This window comes from Bidens hawaiensis, unplaced genomic scaffold, assembly GCF_021521415.1.
Source record: "Bidens hawaiensis isolate Kalapana, Puna unplaced genomic scaffold, B.hawaiensis_p1.1 tig00048346_1, whole genome shotgun sequence".
NCBI classification, from domain to species: domain Eukaryota; kingdom Viridiplantae; phylum Streptophyta; class Magnoliopsida; order Asterales; family Asteraceae; genus Bidens; species Bidens hawaiensis.
The window spans coordinates 21825-41942 of NW_027498661.1; the positions used below are offsets into that span (position 1 = coordinate 21825).

Sequence of the window (20118 nt, forward strand, 5' to 3'; positions counted from 1 at the left end):
CAGTCACTTTTTCTGCCAACCAATAGGATTGGTGCGCATGCGCCGAAAGTAGCTTTTCGGACAGATGTCGGAACTGACCTACAGTGCTCATACAAAAGATAAGATATTTCAAAAGCATACAGGCTGACCTAAACTGAAGAAAAGACTTAAGGTCTAGGGCGAGAAGACTCGAGCGCGCGCGAGGGCAAAGGCAGACAGAACAATCCTTAGCGCGCCGCGGGAAGAACTACAATTCCTTAGCGCGTCGCGTGTAGAACTACAATCCTTAGCGCGTCGCGGGAAGAACTACAATTCTTAGCGCGCCGCGGGAAGAACTATAATCCTTAGCGCGCCGCGGGAAGAACTACCATTCTTAGCGCGCTGCGGGAACAGTTCGCCTCGCGTATCGCAGGAACAGTTGGTCTTCGCGCAGGCTTCCTTGTAAGAAGTCTGGCGCGTGGAGCTACGCAGACATCCTTAGGCGGGAAGAACCAAAGGACAAGCAAAGAGTTAAGAGAAAAAGGGGGTTCAAGGCTCAAGGGTTAAGCAAAGGGGCGGGACGGCGACAAGAAAGAGAAAGAGGCGGGACGGCGACAAGAAAGAGAAAGAGGCGGGACGGCGACAAGAAAGAGAAAGGGCGAGACGGCGGAAAGAAATTATTATTATTAGTAAGTAATATAAAAATATATATATATATATATATATATATATATATATAATTTATTTAATGTTAAATTTACAAAGATTAATAATCAAATTTTAAATCATAAAAAGAATCGGATTCGAAAACGGGTACCTGGGTCGGGTCGGATTTGGGCAGATGTCACAGTCTCCCCTACTTTAAGAAATTTCGTTCCGAAATTTATCTCGAAGTAGGTTGCGCAGAGAAAAGGTGCGGGTACTTGATCTTCATTTGATCTTCCCTTTCCCAAGTGAACTCGGCTCCGCGCTTGGACTGCCAACGAACTTTGACAATAGGGATGCGACTACGCTTGGTTTGCTTTACCTCGCGATCCATAATCTCGACAGGCTTCTCAACGAAATGCATAGACTCATCAACTTGAACTTCATCAAGTGGTATGTGGAGGTTCTCGTCAGCTAAACATTTCTTGAGATTGGATACATGGAAAGTTGGATGCACATTGCTGAGCGCGGGCGGCAGGTCCAGTTTGTAGGCAACTTTTCCCACCCTCGCAAGAATCTTGAACGGACCAACATAACGAGGTGCAAGCTTACCTTTCTTCCCAAAGCGGACAACACCCTTCCAGGGCGACACTTTGAGGAGAACAAGATCACCCACTAGAAATTCGAGAGGCTTTCGCCTGCGATCTGCGTAACTCTTCTGTCGGCTTCTGGCAGTCAGCAGATGATCACGGATCTTGGCGATTTTATCGGTTGTCTCTTGAACTAGTTCGGGTCCTGTGATTTGAACTTCACCCACTTCATTCCAACAGATCGGTGAGCGGCACTTTCGACCGTAAAGTGCTTCAAATGGGGCCATACCGATGCTGGAATGATAGCTGTTATTATAAGAGAACTCGATCAGAGGTAGGTGTGAATCCCAATTACCTCCAAAATCAAGAACACAAGATCGAAGCATATCCTCAAGGGTTTGGATGGTTCGCTCAGACTGTCCGTCAGTCTGAGGATGATATGCAGTACTCATGTCCAAACGAGTTCCTAACGCAGATTGGAGAGATTTCCAAAGCGAGATATAAAACGGCCATCGCGATCGGATATGATGCTCAAGGAGTACCATGACGGCAAACAATTTCAGTATATTTCCTCTGTTGACTGAAGTGTTGGCTGAACTTGTGCTGAAAGTCCGCCCAATCATAGATGTGGTGGACCGGTAAACGATCGAACCACGCCCTGGCTGCTCCAACCAGCGTCATCTAGAACATATAACACCACGTGGGTTCCGTCCAGCTGCTGACGGTTGCCCCCGCTATGAATCTGTTCAAGTGATCATCAGGGTCGGACATACCATCATAGGTGCCGATGTTGGACATCTGTTTGGCACTTTTTGGGGCGATTGCTTCCGCAATGTCCCTTGCAAACTTGGACTTTCCCGCATTTGCGGCAGTTGGTCTAAAGGTTTTGGAGAAGTCACGTGGGTTTCCTCCCGCGTTCCTTGGTTTGAAGGTTTCTCCAAAATTCCTTCTTGGTTGGAAGTCCGTTTCCTTACGCCTCCCTTTCGCCCTGTGGCGAGGGTTTGCGTCGGTGTCGGATTCCTCCCGATCATCATCCGAGTACTCGCACTCACTGTTCATGTTGAGCTGTTGTCGAGTACTTCCGAATTCGTCAGCCTGTTGGAGTGAACGCAAACGTTCATCCAACTCAGCTTGGAACTCTTTCTGACGTGCTTCTGCCCACGCCTTAACTTGATCGAGTGTTTGGCGAGGGAGCGTCGTCTGTTTATCCAACTGGGCATCAGTGAACCCCAGTGAAATATTGTTTACTGCACTTGTCCCGGCTTGGGTAACCGGGGTAGTGTTCGTAAAATTTGTATAACCGCCGGTGTTCCTCCCGGTGGCTGGGGTTGTGGTTACCGGGGTTTCCTGGTTACTTACTGGCCTTGGGACCGGAGTAACGTTAACCATTTCTTCAGAAATTTTGAAAAAATTGAGAATTAGTTCTAGCTTTTATGCACGGATGGCGCCAATGAAGAAACACTAATCGACCCCGGGCAGATTACGGATAATCTGGGGGTTAAATAGATGTTTCCCACGAGGGTCAGGTCTGGTAAAGAAGGATGTTCTTCAGATGACCTGCAAAACAAACACCGTGAGCTCGTCACTGAGAAGGGGGGGTTCCTCCTTGTGACCACCCTCCGGCGTGAGAATCAGACTAGATTGCTCTGAATATAAGTGTATATTGAGAGAAATAGCTAGTGAAAGTAAAATACCAGATGATGATATCGTTCCAAGGTGTTGGAGTATTTATAGCCGAAGGTAGGTTTCCAAGCAGGTACAGCCAGCTGTATAATATTCCTGTTCTACCAACTATCGGCCACGCACGTGCCATGCTGGTTGGTGGGTAGGCAGCGGCTGATAGTGACAAGGCCGGCTGTGTACTGTTCCCTTTCCACCAACCGCAGGCTATGTGCGTGCCACGACAAGGGTTGGTGAGTAGGCAGCGGCTAATAATGACAAACAGTACTAGAGCATGCTCCTCCTCGTACTGTTGTCGGTGAGCTGTCACCCTGTGATTGGTTCATTGGCTGCTTTGGTCAGATCTTGTCTATTTTGTCCATACCTTGGCAGGTATAGTACAAAAGATCTTCCAGAAGCATACGGACTGGCTCATTTGGGCGGGAATATTCTCGCCTTGCTCATTCCTTCAGGTGACACTGAATTATTGAGAGTTAGTGCCTTGTGCGTGTAGCCTTGCTATTAGCGCGGGTAGCCTTCCCTGATAGCTTGTATCCGCAGCTGCGGGGACAGGCGGGGTACTTCACCATTGGGAGGCTTTCCCTGCGGGAACAGCTGGCGTACTGCGCGTAAGGTCTTCATCTCTGAGCATGGTGGGTCCTGCGGAACCAGTTGGTCCTTGCGCAGACGTCCCTCTTCAAGGTGAGTCATGCGGGTCCAACTGTGCTCTGCTGGGACCTACCTCTTCACCTATGTACAAATGAAACTATAACTAATAATTTATTTCGAGTTTCCTTAAATAAAAACCTAGTAACAAGTTAATTAAGACTATAAAATTGAAGATAGTTCAAATTAGATATAGTTGATAATGAAGAACGAGTTTTATAAATAAACTTAAACGAGGCTATTAAAATGCTTAAATTCCTGAATATGCTATCGTAATTTCTAAAAAGAACACAACCGATCGAACACCACCTCCAAACATGGCCATCTCTGAGAACCCATTAAAATTTCGGCGAGTCAAAACATAGGTGTCAAACTTGGAGAACTAAGGAAATGTAGTGAAATACTGAAATTCTCACTTGAAATATTGAGATAGGGCATTGATGATCATAACTCTAATTACCTTTCTAACCTATTTCACAATGAGTTAAATCCAAGTGCTTTTCCTAAACAGTCATGGGAGGAGTATTAATGGCTAGAACTCTAGTTTAACCTTCTAACCAATTTCATAATGATGGTAGTTCAAATAAAATGGTCATTTTGAAGCTTAAATTAAACAAGCGTACAAGTTCTAGGGTTGGCGTTAGACACGTCGAAATCAACTATAACATAATTTAGTCAGATGAACTTTATAATGGTCGGTTTGCATGCATGGGTGCGTCATAACAGTGAGAAAGACCAAACGACGGTTGCATGTGAATTATGACGATCATTTAAACTTTATAGGTAGTGTGAGATTAGACTAAGAATGTATAGCAACACCCTTTTTCTAGCCGGTGTCTCAAGACTAGCAATGGACCCATGTGTAAAAAATAGTAAGTTAGTAACCCCTTAAATTCTAATTTTGACTTGTAAGTGGGCCCTTTGTAGAAAACAACCCTTCTCAATTATCTAATACAAGCTAAAATTTTTAAAAATCAATAAACTTTTTTAACATGTATTAACGGGCTGTCCGGAGGCCTTTCCCCTATATATATTCAGGTTCACGGTTGTGCACACTTCATTTTTATGACAATGAAGGTGATTTTACTTAGGCTTAGTGTAGTGGAGCGACGATTTGGGCGAAAATGGGCGATTTTTGTGGTGCACACCGCTCTCCTGGGCGAATTTGGGGCGAAAAGGGGCGAGGACGAGGTGAACTTGTCGCCTGGCATCACATTGATTTTATTATTATTATATTAATACGTGTGTTATATATATATTATTATTATTATATTATTATTGTAGCCCCTACACCATTACACCCTAAAAATAAAAACTCACCATTTGCTGACTGGGCGCCACATGACGCAAAATGCTCCAATTTATAGCCCCTCCACTGTACATAGCCTTATGGTAGATGATTAATTCGACATTTGGTACAAATTGTTGGCCCCTATACTTTGTTAGCATATACTTTGGCCTCATTTGAACTTTTGCTATTAGAGTTTTAACTTTGGTAATAAAAAAATTGCATTTTTATGATAAAACTTTTAAATTTTCAACTTTGACACAAAACTTTTAGATTTTCAACTTTGATCATGAAACTTTAAGGTAATGAACCGAACTGATACCGACAGAGTTCGCGTCACGTCCCCATTGCAACGTACGACATCTTTCAAACATGCCATACATTTAATGCGCTTTACCGTCACATGCAGGTTGAAATGGTGTGCTTTACTAAAAACATTATTAAATAATTTCGAATCTTCCTTAGCAATGTGCGTGGTTGACTTGGTCTATGAAACCAAGCAACCATGTTATTAGGCCATGTGTTGCCGGTGAATGCCCGGGGCGCTACCACACTCAAATCGGAGCCACATCAGCGAAATCTCCGACTTCCCTCTAACGCTCCACCCTTCAACCCCTTCTGGCATTAATCGGCTACCACTCATCCATTTTGGCACCCTTTCTCCATCCCCCACCGGCATGTTTTAACACCCCGAAATGCCCTTAGCCTGCAAAAATGTTGCCACGTCAGAGATAAAGTGGTCTTCACACCCGATGAGTTTAACGTCCCCAACATTCTAACCTTATATTAATGATTCGAATGGCCCATTTATTATGTCAGCAACGACTAATGGATGATTTGTAGTTTATAATTTAACTAAAGGTTTACCTGGCGCGTTGCGCCGGGGTCGACTGGTAAATTAAAGGCCGAGTTAAAATTAATAATATCCTTGCACACATTTTAAAATTACAGGACAATCGATAGTTTGGCAGTTGGTTATGGCAAGGGCCAATTATCATGTTTTCTTGGTGATCCCGAATCAATTATTGACGCGGTGGGTTTAGTTTATGCATAATCTTAGCTAATTAATTTCTCTTCATGATCGAAATCGCTAACTGTAATGGGTAAATATGATCTGGCAGATACCTGCTGACATGGTGGTGAATGCTATGATCGCGACAATGGTGGCACACGCAAATCAAGCATCATGTGAAATAATATATCATGTTGGATCTTCGGTGTCAAACCCATTAAAGTACAAATCAATTCAACAAAGTGGGTATAATTATTTTTCAAAACATCCATGGATTAACAAAGAAGGCAAACCGGTGATAGTTGCCAACGTTAAGGTGTTGAACTCCATGTCTAGCTTTCAAAGATATTTTTCTCTTCGTTATATGCTTCCACTACAGGTTAGCCCAAATTCTTTTGAAATTCACAAAGCATATTGTTCCAAACTATTGCAACGAGCCAACGACATCTTTGTGATGGTTTTTACATTGCAATAAGTGAAAGACGGTTTTGATGCCTAAATTGCGACATAAATTTTGCCACTAGTCACTACAAAGTGTATTTGACACTAATTTTCATCGATTATTATGTCACAAAAATGTTGCTAACACACAGTAGGTGTACAATTTTATTCATGTATTAATGAATGCTTAATATATTAATGTATGGACCATGTGTTTTCAGGGTCTACAAGCTGTGAATTCCGCATTGTGTCATGCTTTCAATGGAACTTGTACAAATCTTAAAAGAAAGATTAATTTTGTTTTGCGGATGGTGGAGTTATATAAACCTTATTTGTTCTCAAAAAGCTTGTGAGTTTATTCGTAATTATATAGCCACTTTAATTCATTTCCAGATGTGAATTCAATATCGATCTCTCTTATTTCTTTTGACAGCTACGATGATAGGAATACTGAAAAACTTCGTCAATTAGTTAGAGAAAACGAAGTTGAAACCGATATGTTCTATTTTGATCCTAAGACAATCAAATGGGATGCTTATTTTGAACATACACACCTTCCCGGGGCTGTCAAACATGTATTTAAGTGATCGTAATCTTCGCACAACAAGTTATTATGGCGTATTTGTTATCGTATATTTTTTTGTTTAGATGTCAGAAATTATGTTTTGCTTTATTAGTGTAACGTCCACATGGGAACTATTAAATTAAGATATCGTGAAAATACGTTGTTGTTTGTAAGTGTTATTTTTCTTGGTGTATAATTAATGTATAATATTACATGTCATCCTTTTACTTAAACGAATAAAACATGTTAAGTCGAACACAAAAATTTTATTTAGTGTATTTATTACAATGTTAAACTCTAATTAGATCCATTGGTTTTGATAATGACTAAATAAATGTGACTAGTTCATCAATATTGATGATTGTTACATATTCTTAAACATCTTATTGGGTGAACAATAATTAAACCATATTTAATAACTTGTTTTGATAATGATTGTATAGATTAAAATGACTTATAATGTTACTTGTTCATTTTGATGACTATGTGTCAGGTACACGTCCTACACATTTAATGATCATCTCAAGTCATAACATAAACATGCATCAAAAGATTAAAGATCAAGCTAATGCATTCACATGAAGATGAGTAAGATAATACATCAAATGCTCATATGACTATTAAAGGACTTCACAAAAATGTGAAAACAACATTAGATAATGTTGTCAACATTAGATAATGTTGTAATATTAAAGATGTAATATTAAAGAGATTATTAACTAAATACTTAGACAAAGTTTAAATAAAATAAAGTAAATCAAAACGGAAAATGATTTTGAATTTTATATGATCTAAGGATAAGGTTTCTAGATCACAAATTAACTGACGAATTAAACATAAAATGACGAAAACGACTTTGGTCACAAATTAACTGAATGAAACGCCTAATTTGGTCACAAACTATTCTCAAAGCACTTCGGTCACAATTTCGATCACTAATTTTGAGATGGAAAACAGGCATGCCTCAACCTTTTTATGTCGCAAAACAACCTCGTAGCAGCATATTGTATGTGATCTTTTTAGTTCAAATGATCGATATATAATTGATCAGCTTCAACGTGTTGTTAGTTGATACGTACGATTTTGATCTTTGTAGTTCGATAAAATGTTATATTCATTAAAGTTAATCATTATTGTGAGTCACAATAATGACGCTATATCACCAATAATTAACCAGAATTCAAATTCGATCATGATACAACTCAAAAAATAAAATAATTTATTTTGTTGTCACAAATATATGGTTAACATACCTATCTATGGAAAGTTTGCTATAAAAGGCAGGTATTGATGAGTTGAGAGTTGGGGTCTTGGGGACCAATGTAGTTATAACTTGCAACTTGGCCATATTGAGATATTATTATTATTATTATTATTATTATTATTATTATTATTATAAAGTTTGGTATCGTTAAGTGGTGATTGGACCACTTGGCGGCACCTTAATAGTCACTAACATATTTTTTTTTGTTTTTTTTATTTCTGGTACCGTAACAAAAATAACGAAAGCCGGACGGAATCAACAACGCTCAGATTTTACCAACACCCGAGTTTACTTACCAACACCATCCCGTTGGTCCATCTCAATTTTTTTCTATATTTTTCCCGTTTTTAACTCTTGTACCACAACGAAAGTAACCGAACAAACTGAGCTCGTGTTGAGTTACCGCCTCAATGCCCAGAACTGACAACACTTGGGTTTTACCACCGGCCGAGTTGACCGACCAAATAAATGTCAAATATTTTAATTTTATATGTTAATTCAACGACAGTACCGTAACAAACGAGATGGAAACTGCCTGAATTTGTGTAGGCACACCCCCTCAACACTCGGGATCGACAACGCTCGGGTATTCTAACTACGAGTTTTACCGACTGACACCACCTCATTGGTCCATCTCAATTTTTATATATGTTTTTTGTTTTAGTTTTGGTTTTTAGTTTCAGTATCATAATGCATATAACTAAAACTGATTGAATTCGCGTCGACTTATCGTCTCAACGCCCAGGACTGACAACGCTTGCATTCATCACCATCCGGGTTTTACTGACTTGCCCGACGCAACGCATCAGGTAAAAAACACTAGTGCATAACATTTGAGGACTTCGGCGTCGTAAAGCACCCCATTGGGCCATTTTGCGGCACCTTAGGGGTGCAAGTCTTTTTTTTCTTTTTTTTTTGTTTTGGTTTCGGTGCGCAATGAACATGACGAAACCGACTGAATGTCAATTTTGTTTATTTTTGTTTTAGTGATGATACCATAATGAATGTAACGATAACCGACCAACTTCGTGTAGACTCGCCGCATTTTGTTTTAGTTCCAGTGTGCCTGACGAACGTAGCAAAAACGATTGAATGCTGTTTTTTTTAGTTTTATTTATTTTTTTAGTTCTGATACCGTAACAAGTGTGAGTGAAGCTGACCCAGTTTGCGTAGACTGACCGCCTCTACGAATGGGATTGACAACGGTCGACTTATACCAATGATCGAGTTTTACTAACCGACGTCACTACATTGGTCCACCTCAATTTTAATACTCCTTTTGTTTTATTTTTGGTTGTTGTTCCGATACAATAATGCGCGTAACTGAAACTGACCGAATTTGAATTAATTTAACGCCTCAACACTAGGAACCGACAAGGCTTGGGTTTTACCACAGTCTGGATTTTACCAGTCGACCCCGGCGCAACGCGCCAGGTAAACCTTTAGTTAAATTATAAACTACAAATCATCCATTAGTCGTTGCTGACATAATAAATGGGCCATTCGAATCATTAATATAAGGTTAGAATGTTGGGGACGTTAAACTCATCGGGTGTGAAGACCACTTTATCTCTGACGTGGCAACATTTTTGCAGGCTAAGGGCATTTCGGGGTGTTAAAACATGCCGGTGGGGGATGGAGAAAGGGTGCCAAAATGGATGAGTGGTAGCCGATTAATGCCAGAAGGGGTTGAAGGGTGGAGCGTTAGAGGGAAGTCGGAGATTTCGCTGATGTGGCTCCGATTTGAGTGTGGTAGCGCCCCGGGCATTCACCGGCAACACATGGCCTAATAACATGGTTGCTTGGTTTCATAGACCAAGTCAACCACGCACATTGCTAAGGAAGATTCGAAATTATTTAATAATGTTTTTAGTAAAGCACACCATTTCAACCTGCATGTGACGGTAAAGCGCATTAAATGTATTGCATGTTTGAAAGATGTCGTACGTTGCAATGGGGACGTGACGCGAACTCTGTCAGTATCAGTTCGGTTCATTACCTTAAAGTTTCATGATCAAAGTTGAAAATCTAAAAGTTTTGTGTCAAAGTTGAAAATTTAAAAGTTTTATCATAAAAATGCAATTTTTTTATTACCAAAGTTAAAACTCTAATAGCAAAAGTTCAAATGAGGCCAAAGTATATGCTAACAAAGTATAGGGGCCAACAATTTGTACCAAATGTCGAATTAATCATCTACCATAAGGCTATGTGTAGTGGAGGGGCTATAAATTGGAGCATTTTGCGTCATGTGGCGCCCAGTCAGCAAATTGTGAGTTTTTGTTTTTGGGGTGTAATGGAGTAGGGGCTACAATAATAATATAATAATAATATATATATAACACACATATTAATATAATAATAATAAAATCAATGTGATGCCAGGCGACAAATTCACCTCGTCCTCGCCCCTTTTCGCCCCAAATTCGCCCAGGAGAGCGGTGTGCACCACAAAAATCGCCCATTTTCGCCCAAATCATCGCCCCACTACACTAAGCCTAAGTAAAATCACCTTCATTGTCATAAAAATGAAGTGTGCACAACCGTGAACCTGAATATATATAGGGGAAAGGCCTCCGGACAGCCCGTTAATACATGTTAAAAAAGTTTATTGATTTTTAAAAATTTTAGCTTGTATTAGATAATTGAGAAGGGTTGTTTTCTACAAAGGGCCCACTTACAAGTCAAAATTAGAATTTAAGGGGTTACTAACTTACTAATTTTTACACATGGGTCACCTGAAGGAATGAGCAAGGCGGGAATATTCCCGCCCAAATGAGCCAGTCCGTATGCTTCTGGAAGATCTTTTGTACTATACCTGCCAAGGTATGGACAAAATAGACAAGATCTGACCAAAGCAGCCCATAAACCAATCACAGGGTGACAGCTCACCGACAACAGTACGAGGAGGAGCATGCTCTAGTACTGTTTGTCATTATTAGCCGCTGCCTACTCACCAACCCTTGTCGTGGCACGCACATAGCCTACAAGTGGTGGAAAGGGAACAGTACACAGCCGGCCTTGTCACTATCAGCCGCTGCCTACCCACCAACCAGCATGGCACGTGCGTGGCCCATAGTTGGTAGAACAGGAATATTATACAGCTGGCTGTACCTGCTTGGAAACCTACCTTCGGCTATAAATACTCCAACACCTTGGAACGGTATCATCATCTGGTATTTTACCTTCACTAGCTATTTCTCTCAATATACACTTATATTCAGAGCAATCTAGTCTGATTCTCACGCCGAAGGGTGGTCACAAGGAGGAACCCCCCCTTCTCAGTGACGAGCTCACGGTGTTTGTTTTGCAGGTCATCTGAAGAACATCCTTCTTTACCAGACATGACCCTCGTGGGAAACATCTATTTAACCCCCAGATTATCCGTAATCTGCCCGGGGTCGATTAGTGTTTCTTCAATAGGCATATATATTTATGTTTTATCTAAAAAAAAAGATAAATAGACTATAAAAATTAAAGTGTGTGGATAATGAAAGATGGCCTACCAAGCATATGTATCGACTTAAGTAAATGATCATGCATGTGATGAAGAAGCTAGGGGCCATCTGCAAGTTGCCAAACATTGGATCTTTATTAAGGATTTAAGGTATGCTGATCTGTCATGTCATTCACAACCATAACTTCTTGTTTATTATCATAACGAAAGGTGGTCGAATCTGAAATATTCGTAACAACGACATGGAACCCGAAGTGCATGTATTTGTTAAATGGAATACGCGCTGTGGAAGAATGTTTCGGAAGGGGTGTGCAAATGACTGCAAAAATTTAGCATGGTGTAGTTAGAACACGTTGAATGTCATCAATGCAATTCCGAAGAACCGGAAAAAGGACCCCCAGGTGTCCAAAACGGCATGGTGTAGTTATTTATTGATGGGATCATATCATCAAGTTTTTATTTCTTTTCGAAATATCTGGTATCCTGGTAAAATTTATGTCACATGCAAAATAAATCGGTTATAGTTATTATATATTGCTGTCAAATTAATTCCTTGTTATTATTAAGCTAGACCTGGCTATTACCCAGGAAAACGACTTTGGTAACAAATAATTCAGGTCACAATTTGGGCATCTCGATCCCAAAGCCCTTTACAATTTCGATCGCTAATATTGAAACGGAAAACAAGTAATAGTGATCATAAATTCAAAGTTCATTTGAGTTTGCTTAGCTAAAGGTGGGTTTTTCCCCATATCTGGAAATAACTTGGAGGCGATTAAGGCTCTGTACGGCTGGGTCGAGCCAACTGTTGGTGTCTTTTGCCATTTAGTCACCCTATACGGAGTACCTAGACAATTCTCTGTTAGTTGATCGTTAAAACAAATCAGGTGTTAATTATTTCTTATTATATTTACGTACAAGTCTGGCCATCACACCGGAAGCAAGGGCGGACCCACCTAACTTGTATTGGAGTTTCGGAACCCCAATCTTTTTTACAAATATATTAGAAATGCTAGTATAATTTATTCAAGAACCCCATAAAATTTTTAGGTAAAACTCATTATAATTAACTTATCTCTAATATAGTGGTGAATGCTTTGCTTTCAAATCCAATGGTCACATGTTGGAGTCTTTCTAAAAGTTGTTTTCATATTATTTTTGTGTTATTTAAATTTTTGTTAAAACTTAGTGTTTTATTGGTTTAAAAGCAATTTATTTTTGTGATTTGTTAAATTCTAATTAAACTTAAGGCTTTATTTGGTTTAAAAATATTTGTTTTAAAGACAGTCATAGAAATCTGGTATCCAAGTAACACACAACTTAAGTAAATCTCAGGCATAGTTTGAAAGAAAGTTTGAGTCCTCGTATTCTTTAAACAATACTAGCCCTAGCCTGATCTGAACAATGACCGCTCCAAAAATCCTAACATTGGTGTTTGAGAAATCTACATCGAAAAAAAGAGGACCCAGTTGGGAAAAAAATCATGTATCTGTCACTGATTGGAAAGTTGGATAAATCAACTTAGCTACTAAGGTACACTTATAGATTTTGGAGTTAATCCGGAGAGGAGACACAAGACCAGCACAGCCAGGCCAAGAAGTCAACCGCCAATCATTCGATCACAAACTTTTAATGGGCAAGATCTAGAGGGGCGTCGCCTGTCATTATTGTACGAAATTAACATGTTCGTCCCTACACCATCATGTAATGTATTTAGTGCTCCTTTCCCTACTCTCATATAAAAGGAATAGTCCTTAATTTAGAAGGGACATTGAATGCTATTCAACTACCATTCACCAATCATGTTTACTATTAGTTATTTGCTTCGTCCCACCTAGTCTAGGTCTGAAGTTTCTTATCTGTTATTCATTGTTACTTGTCTGGATAAGCGTCCTGCTAGATTCTAAGACTCACAATTCGCTAATTTGGGTACTAGATTCAACATCAATGCCATCTATGGAACCCGGGTGTGGTTCGTCAAGTAAAATATCCCAAGCCGATATCTAGACATTTCGTATATATGAATCCATATTAACTAATCTACATCACCATAAAGGAAATAAAATCTAGCATACAAGTAAAATTTGTATATTGTTAGGGTACCAGGCCGGGGCGTAACTTGCCCTATCCGATCAACCCAGATTTGACAGCCAATAAAAAAGGAAAAATTTTTAGAAATGGGAAAAATGAAAGAGATGAAATGGTTTATAGGAGAGAGAATTTTTTTTTTTGTGTTTTAGGTGTTCCACCATTTGAAATGGCGGAACCCACACTGGTTGCAGAGCGTGTCAGGATTTGTCTGGTGAGCTAGAGGTTTTTCTGGTGTTCCGCCATTTCAAATGGCGGAAGTCACTTATTTTCCACGTGTTCCGTCATTTGAAATGGCGGAACACCAATTTTACCCATTTATGCACTTCCGCCATTTCAAATGGCGGAAGTGAATAGTAATATTATGACACGCGTCTGACGTGGCGTTTGACCACACTATTCACTTATGTCATTTCAAATGGTGGAAGTGAATAATACTGACAATTATGACAATTTACAAGACTTTCTCTTCTTTTTGACCAATATTAATCACTCAAGCCATTTCAAATGGCGGAAGTGAACATTACTTTATATTATTATTTTCTTTTACAGTATTTTTTCTTCAATTTTTTTTGAAAAATATATTTATAAATTTTAATACTAATTTAAAATATATTAAAGTTTAAAATATATTTTTCAAATAATTTTTTTTAAATAACTATAAAAGAAAATAATAATATAAAGTACTGTTCACTTATGCCATTTGAAATGACATAAGTGAACAGTGTGGTCAAACACCTTGTCAGACATGTGTCAGAATATTACTATTCACTTCCGCCATTTAAAATGGAGAAAGTGCAATAAATGTATGGGCAGACTATAAAGGGGTAAAAGTGGTGTTCCGCCATTTCAAATGGCGGAAGTCACTTATTTTCCACATTTAAAATGGCGGAACACCAGAAAAACCTCCAGATCACCAGACAATTTCTGGCACGCTCTACAACTAGTGTGGGTTCCGCCATTTCAAATGGCGGAACACCTAAAATCACAAAAAAAAAATTCTCTCTCCTATAAATCATTTCTTCCCTTTCATTTTTCCTATATTTAAAAATTTTTCAATAAAAAAAGCAACCTCATTAGTATTTATTGAACCCGATTCGTTGTCAACACATGCCACTAATGTACTTTAATCACTTTTCTTCAACAAACCAACCAATTATTGTTTTCTTCAACAAACACAATCGGCTTCATGTGCCTGATTTTGCCAACCAATTATAGCCTAATTTTCTTTTTTGTCTTATAAGTTTACGTAACACCGAAAATCCTGACTGTTTTTACCAAACCAAGTGGCAAAACATTAATTGGGTGTACTCCTTCATAACTCACCACCGGCCACTTGCCAACGTGTACTCCCTCTAGCTTCCTTTCACACCTTAACCTATCCTTATATATCACTTGCGTCCTATCTTCTTCCTCACCAATTTCCCTACAACTCCCTCTCGATATCTACAAAGTCTTTGTGTTCTTGTTCTTGCTATATTTGCAACCAATGGAGATGGATAGCATTCTTGGTTTTCTTGATAACAAAACCATTTTAATCACCGGTGCCACTGGTTTTCTTGCTAAAAGTATTTCTTCTCTTTCGCTCTCTAAATAACTATATATGTATGTATAACGTTTTTCACAAACGTCATGTTGTTTGTGTAGTATTTGTGGAGAAGATACTAAGAGTTCAACCCAATGTGAATAAGTTATATCTTCTTGTGAGGGCTACTGATGCCAAATCCGCTTTGCAACGTTTTAATAAGGAGGTATATATTTATATCCATATATATCGATTGGTGTTAAGTATATATTTGTTATTTTAATACGTAAGGAGGTAAGTTGTGTTTTCATTTTTTTAGCGCGAACCAGACTTCGTTGTGTTGAGATTTGTGTCACGATTTTTTCTTATGGCTAAGAATAGTGTTGCACATTCAATACAAGTACAAGGTGTACCACATTGGGACAGTTGCCCTCCTTAATTTTTCCTTTTTAGTGTAACATACCCAAAAGTCTTGATCGTCTTCCATAAAATTTTGGTTTACTAGCCCCCATGAAAATAAATTCTCAGTCTGCCACTGAATACAAGATGATCGAATGGCTTCATTGTAATGTCTCACTTACGTCGGGATCATGAAATCATTTCTATATTTCAATCTACTTTTAAAGTCGTACGCATGCATGCACACACCTACCTCGATCTTAAAGAGTTTTAGGGCATGGTTTAGTCGTAGTCAAACAACTTGAGAGAAGGTGTCGTCCCACTCCGAGCATCTCAGGGGTGGTTTTCGTCACCGTGGGGCTTAGCCACCTGCCAAGCCGCACCTCACCGGCCTACTTTTTCATAGCAACAGTTCTAAGAATTGGCACTTCAACTTATGTATAGATAGATATATTAATGAAAATAGAAACAAAACTTAAAAGTATTTTTTTTACCTTGGTTGGTAAGGTGGTGAGGATGTAAAATAGGAGGTGAAAGGTTCAATATTTCTTTTAGAATGCAAAATTTAGATGTTCAAAAAAATAATAATAAATTTCACTAAAATCCTAAGAGAAACAACTAAATATAATGTTTCAAATTGTTTATAAGGCCGTGGCAAAGGATTTATTCAATATCTTGAAAGAGAAGTATGGTACAAACCTGCAGTCTTTCTTGTCGGAAAAGGTAACTCCGGTCGCCGGAGACATCACCTATGAAAATTTGGGAATAAAAGACCCTGGCTTGATTAAAGAGATGTGGGGAGATATTGATGTTGTTGTCAATGTAGCTGCCACCACCAACTTTGATGAAAGGTACAACTACTATATATTTTCAAGTTAAATATAAATTACTGATTAATTAATAGTTAACTTACAATAAATACTTATTTTGAGAACTTTATTTGTGTTGTGTGCTAACCAAATTTTATTATTTTAAGAACCATTTATATAGATTTGAGAAGAGTTAACTAGAATGATTTTGATTCTTTTCATTTGATTTATTGTAGATACGACGTTGCATTAGCTTTGAATACGTTTGGAGCCAAAAATGTTTTAAATTTTGCTGCCAAATGTAAAATAAAGTTGCTTCTTCACGTATCCACTGGTTAGTATGCATATATAGACTCGTTATTTTGAGTTATTTAAAATATGGTTCTATCGTATACATGCATTAACTATATGAATTTTACACACATATAACCATGATGATCGAATTTAAAATTGTGTTTGTTCAGCTTATGTATCCGGTGAGAAACCTGGGCTAATACTAGAAACTCCATATCATTTGGGAGAGGCGCTTAATGGTGCGCACGGGCTTGATATTAATACAGAGAAGAGGATCATTGAAGAAAGATTAAAAGAACTTAGTTATGATGAAACCGCTACTGATAAATCGATTACATTGGCCATGAAAGATCTTGGTATTGAAAGGTAAATAGAGTTTTTGCTTTTTTTTTTTCCCATCTATCCCCTCAAAAAACATAGCAAGAAATTCTTTTCAGGTTTGACTCACCACTTACACTTTAAACTTATAAGCTGATAAACTTTATTTTTCTCTCTAAATCACCCTATACATATGGATCGATATTTTCCACCATGTTAGTGGTAACTTAGACCGATTATCTTGAAATCTATTGAGTAACTTTTTTAATATCAAACTAAGTATATATTTTTTGTGTCTATAGGTATCCTATAACTAATTAATAGTCTTTATTAAAGGTATCAGTTTTTTTAATTACAACTTGATTTCATCCCTTTGTATAGAGCAAATAAATTTGGTTGGCCAAATACATATGTTTTTACAAAGGCATTAGGAGAAATGATGCTCGGACACTTGAAAGGAAACATGCCGTTAGTCATTCTTCGACCAACGATCATCACCAGCACCTACAAAGAACCCTTCCCCGGTTGGATCGGAGGCATAAGGTAAATAATTCCTCATTCTATTTCCTTTTAAATAAAAAGGTTAATTTATTTGATTAAAGTAATAATTTCATATGTATTCGAAAAACACAGAACAATTGATAGCTTAGCACTTGGTTATGGCAAGGGCCAATTATCATGCTTCCTCGGGGATCCTGAATCCGTATTTGACACGGTGGGTTCAATTTATACATCATCTTAGCTACTTAACTTATTTTCGTGATTGAAATTACTAACTATGAATGTGTAAAAAATAATTTGACAGATACCAGCGGACATGGTGGCGAATGCTATGATCGCGACAATGGCAGCGCATGCAAATCAAGCATCATGTGAAATAATATATCATGTTGGATCGTCTGTGTCTAACCCACTAAAATACAAATCAATTCAACAAAGTGGGTATAATTATTTTTCAAAGCATCCCATGATCAACAAAGAAGGCAAAGCAGTTATAGTTAGCAATGTTAAGGTGTTGAACTCCATGGCTAGCTTTCAAAGATACTTTTCTCTTCGTTATCTGATTCCATTACAGGTTAATCCACATGCTCATACATTGACTTTAGGACCATCAGTAATTTTACAACTAAGTGCTGTTGTTCATCATGTATTGATGAATTTTTATATATAAATGTATGGACTGCATGTTTTCAGGGTTTGCAAGCTGTGAATGCAACATTATGTCATGCTCTCAATGGAACTTATACAAATCTTAAAAGAAAGACCAATTTTGTGTTGCGGCTGGTGGAGTTATACAAACCTTATTTGTTCTCAAAAAGCTTGTAAGTTAATTCTTAATCATACAATCACTTTTATTTTTTACAATAATTAATGAATAATGTTTACTTAATTAATTTCCCTGATAAGTTTTGAGCATTTCTTTCTTTCTTTTGTTAGGTACGATGATATGAATACGGAAAAACTTCGTCAACCAGTAAGAGAAAACGAAATTGAAGCCGATATGTTCTATTTTGATCCTAAGACAATTAAATGGGACGATTATTTCGAGCATACACACCTTCCTGGTGTTGTTAAACATGTATTTAAATGATTGCAGACCTCACGAAAACAAGGGATGTCGTATTTGTCACCATATTTTTTATTTTGTATGAATGTCATAAATTATGCTTTTCTTTATTGTTGTAACCGCGGGTGAACTGTAACATTAAGATACCGTGAAGAACATGCTATTGTATGCAATTTCTACCGTGTATAACAAATAGTGTATTATATGTTATCCTTTTAATTAAACGTGAACAAATGTTAACTAGAAAATGTCAGTTAATTATTAAATCTATTAACATGATCAACTAAAAACTAATGAATACAATTCAGATGGTTTGAAGACCAAGATAAAATAGTATACACAAGCGGAGTATTATATAAAAGCTACACATCATTTACAAGCGATTTGTTATAAAGAAAATGATTTTGAAACAACTCAGATGGTTTGAAGACCAAGATAAAATAGTGTTTTCTGCACTTATTAATTTTAGTACATAATTATATTGTGTTATCGTGTGACAGTGAAAAACTTTAGCAAGTTTAAAGTAGAAAAACATTTATATCTATCACCAATCAAACATTTCAAGGTTTAGGTGGTCCAAAATGTTAAATGTATAAAAGAGAAGGACTGAGATCGTAAATGCAACATAAAAAATTCATAAATTTTATTTAATAAAAATACCAAGAAAAAAAATATAAAAATCTTTAACTTTTCAAATAGTAGTATAAACACATGCATGTATTTATACTAGTTGTTAAATTTTATGTAAATTATATAAAAATTATTGAAGCGTAAGTTTTAAGTTATTTTGTAAACATTATAAAGTTGTGTGCATGAAGTGTAAGTAATCAAAACTTTGATTTAGTTGAAAATAAAGTGAATAAAACCAGGAGGGCTATTTGGTCATTAATTGAAAGATGTACAAAAGTGGTAAGTCTATGAAAGTAGTAGAAACGATAAGAGAATGCCTAATGGAACTAGAAGGACTTATGTTTCCTGTTACGTTGAATGTTTTAACGTTAGGAGGATCTTGGGTATCGATTGGTTAGCCGAGTTTGAGGCTCAAATAGTATGTTGAAAGAAGATGATTCATCTTAAGACACGTGATGGTAATTCGGTAACCATTTATGGTGGGTATGTGATCATCTCCATGATCAAGGCAAGAAAGTAAATGAGGGTGCGGTGTTATCTGGCATATGTTTTCCACACGAAAGTAGAGATGCAAGGGATACATGCTATTCTCGTGGCAATAGACTTATCAAAGGTATTTCTTAAGGATCTTACAGGAGTCCGTCAAATCAGGAGATTAAATTTTATATTGATACTTTATTTGGAGCTCAGCCATCATGAAAGCATCATATCGCCTAATTCTATTAGAAATGAAAGAGTTAATAACCTAACTACAGGACCTCCTAGATAAGGGTTTCATTGGTCTGAGCAGTTCTCCATGTGGTCGTCTAGTGTTGTTTGTTAAGAAAAGGATGACAATATGTTAATGTGCATTGCCTAGATAGTTGAACAAAGAACAAGCATCCGTTTTCATGGATCAATGATCTGATTGACCAGTTGCATGAAGTAAGATGGTTTTTCATAATAG

The 20118-nt window shown here is 37.7% G+C and overlaps 2 protein-coding genes across 2 annotated transcripts; both read left to right on the forward strand.

Moving 5' to 3' along the window:
* Positions 1-5749: 5749 nt before the first annotated feature.
* On the forward strand, positions 5750-6941 carry LOC143597477 (fatty acyl-CoA reductase 3-like; the record flags this gene model as incomplete). Its single annotated transcript, XM_077075973.1, has 4 exons — positions 5750-5839; positions 5928-6197; positions 6481-6608; positions 6693-6941. Coding segments are annotated over 4 exons (642 nt in total), but the record flags the coding sequence as incomplete, so codon positions are not given.
* An 8124-nt stretch (positions 6942-15065) lies between these two features.
* LOC143597476 (fatty acyl-CoA reductase 3-like) lies at positions 15066-18682 on the forward strand. Its single transcript, XM_077075972.1, has 10 exons — positions 15066-15198; positions 15278-15381; positions 16203-16405; positions 16600-16697; positions 16828-17023; positions 17357-17518; positions 17609-17690; positions 17781-18050; positions 18170-18297; positions 18413-18682. Exons 1-10 carry the CDS (start codon positions 15120-15122, stop codon positions 18564-18566), a joined length of 1476 nt encoding a protein of 491 aa, XP_076932087.1. The 5' UTR covers positions 15066-15119; the 3' UTR covers positions 18567-18682.
* Positions 18683-20118: the final 1436 nt, after the last annotated feature.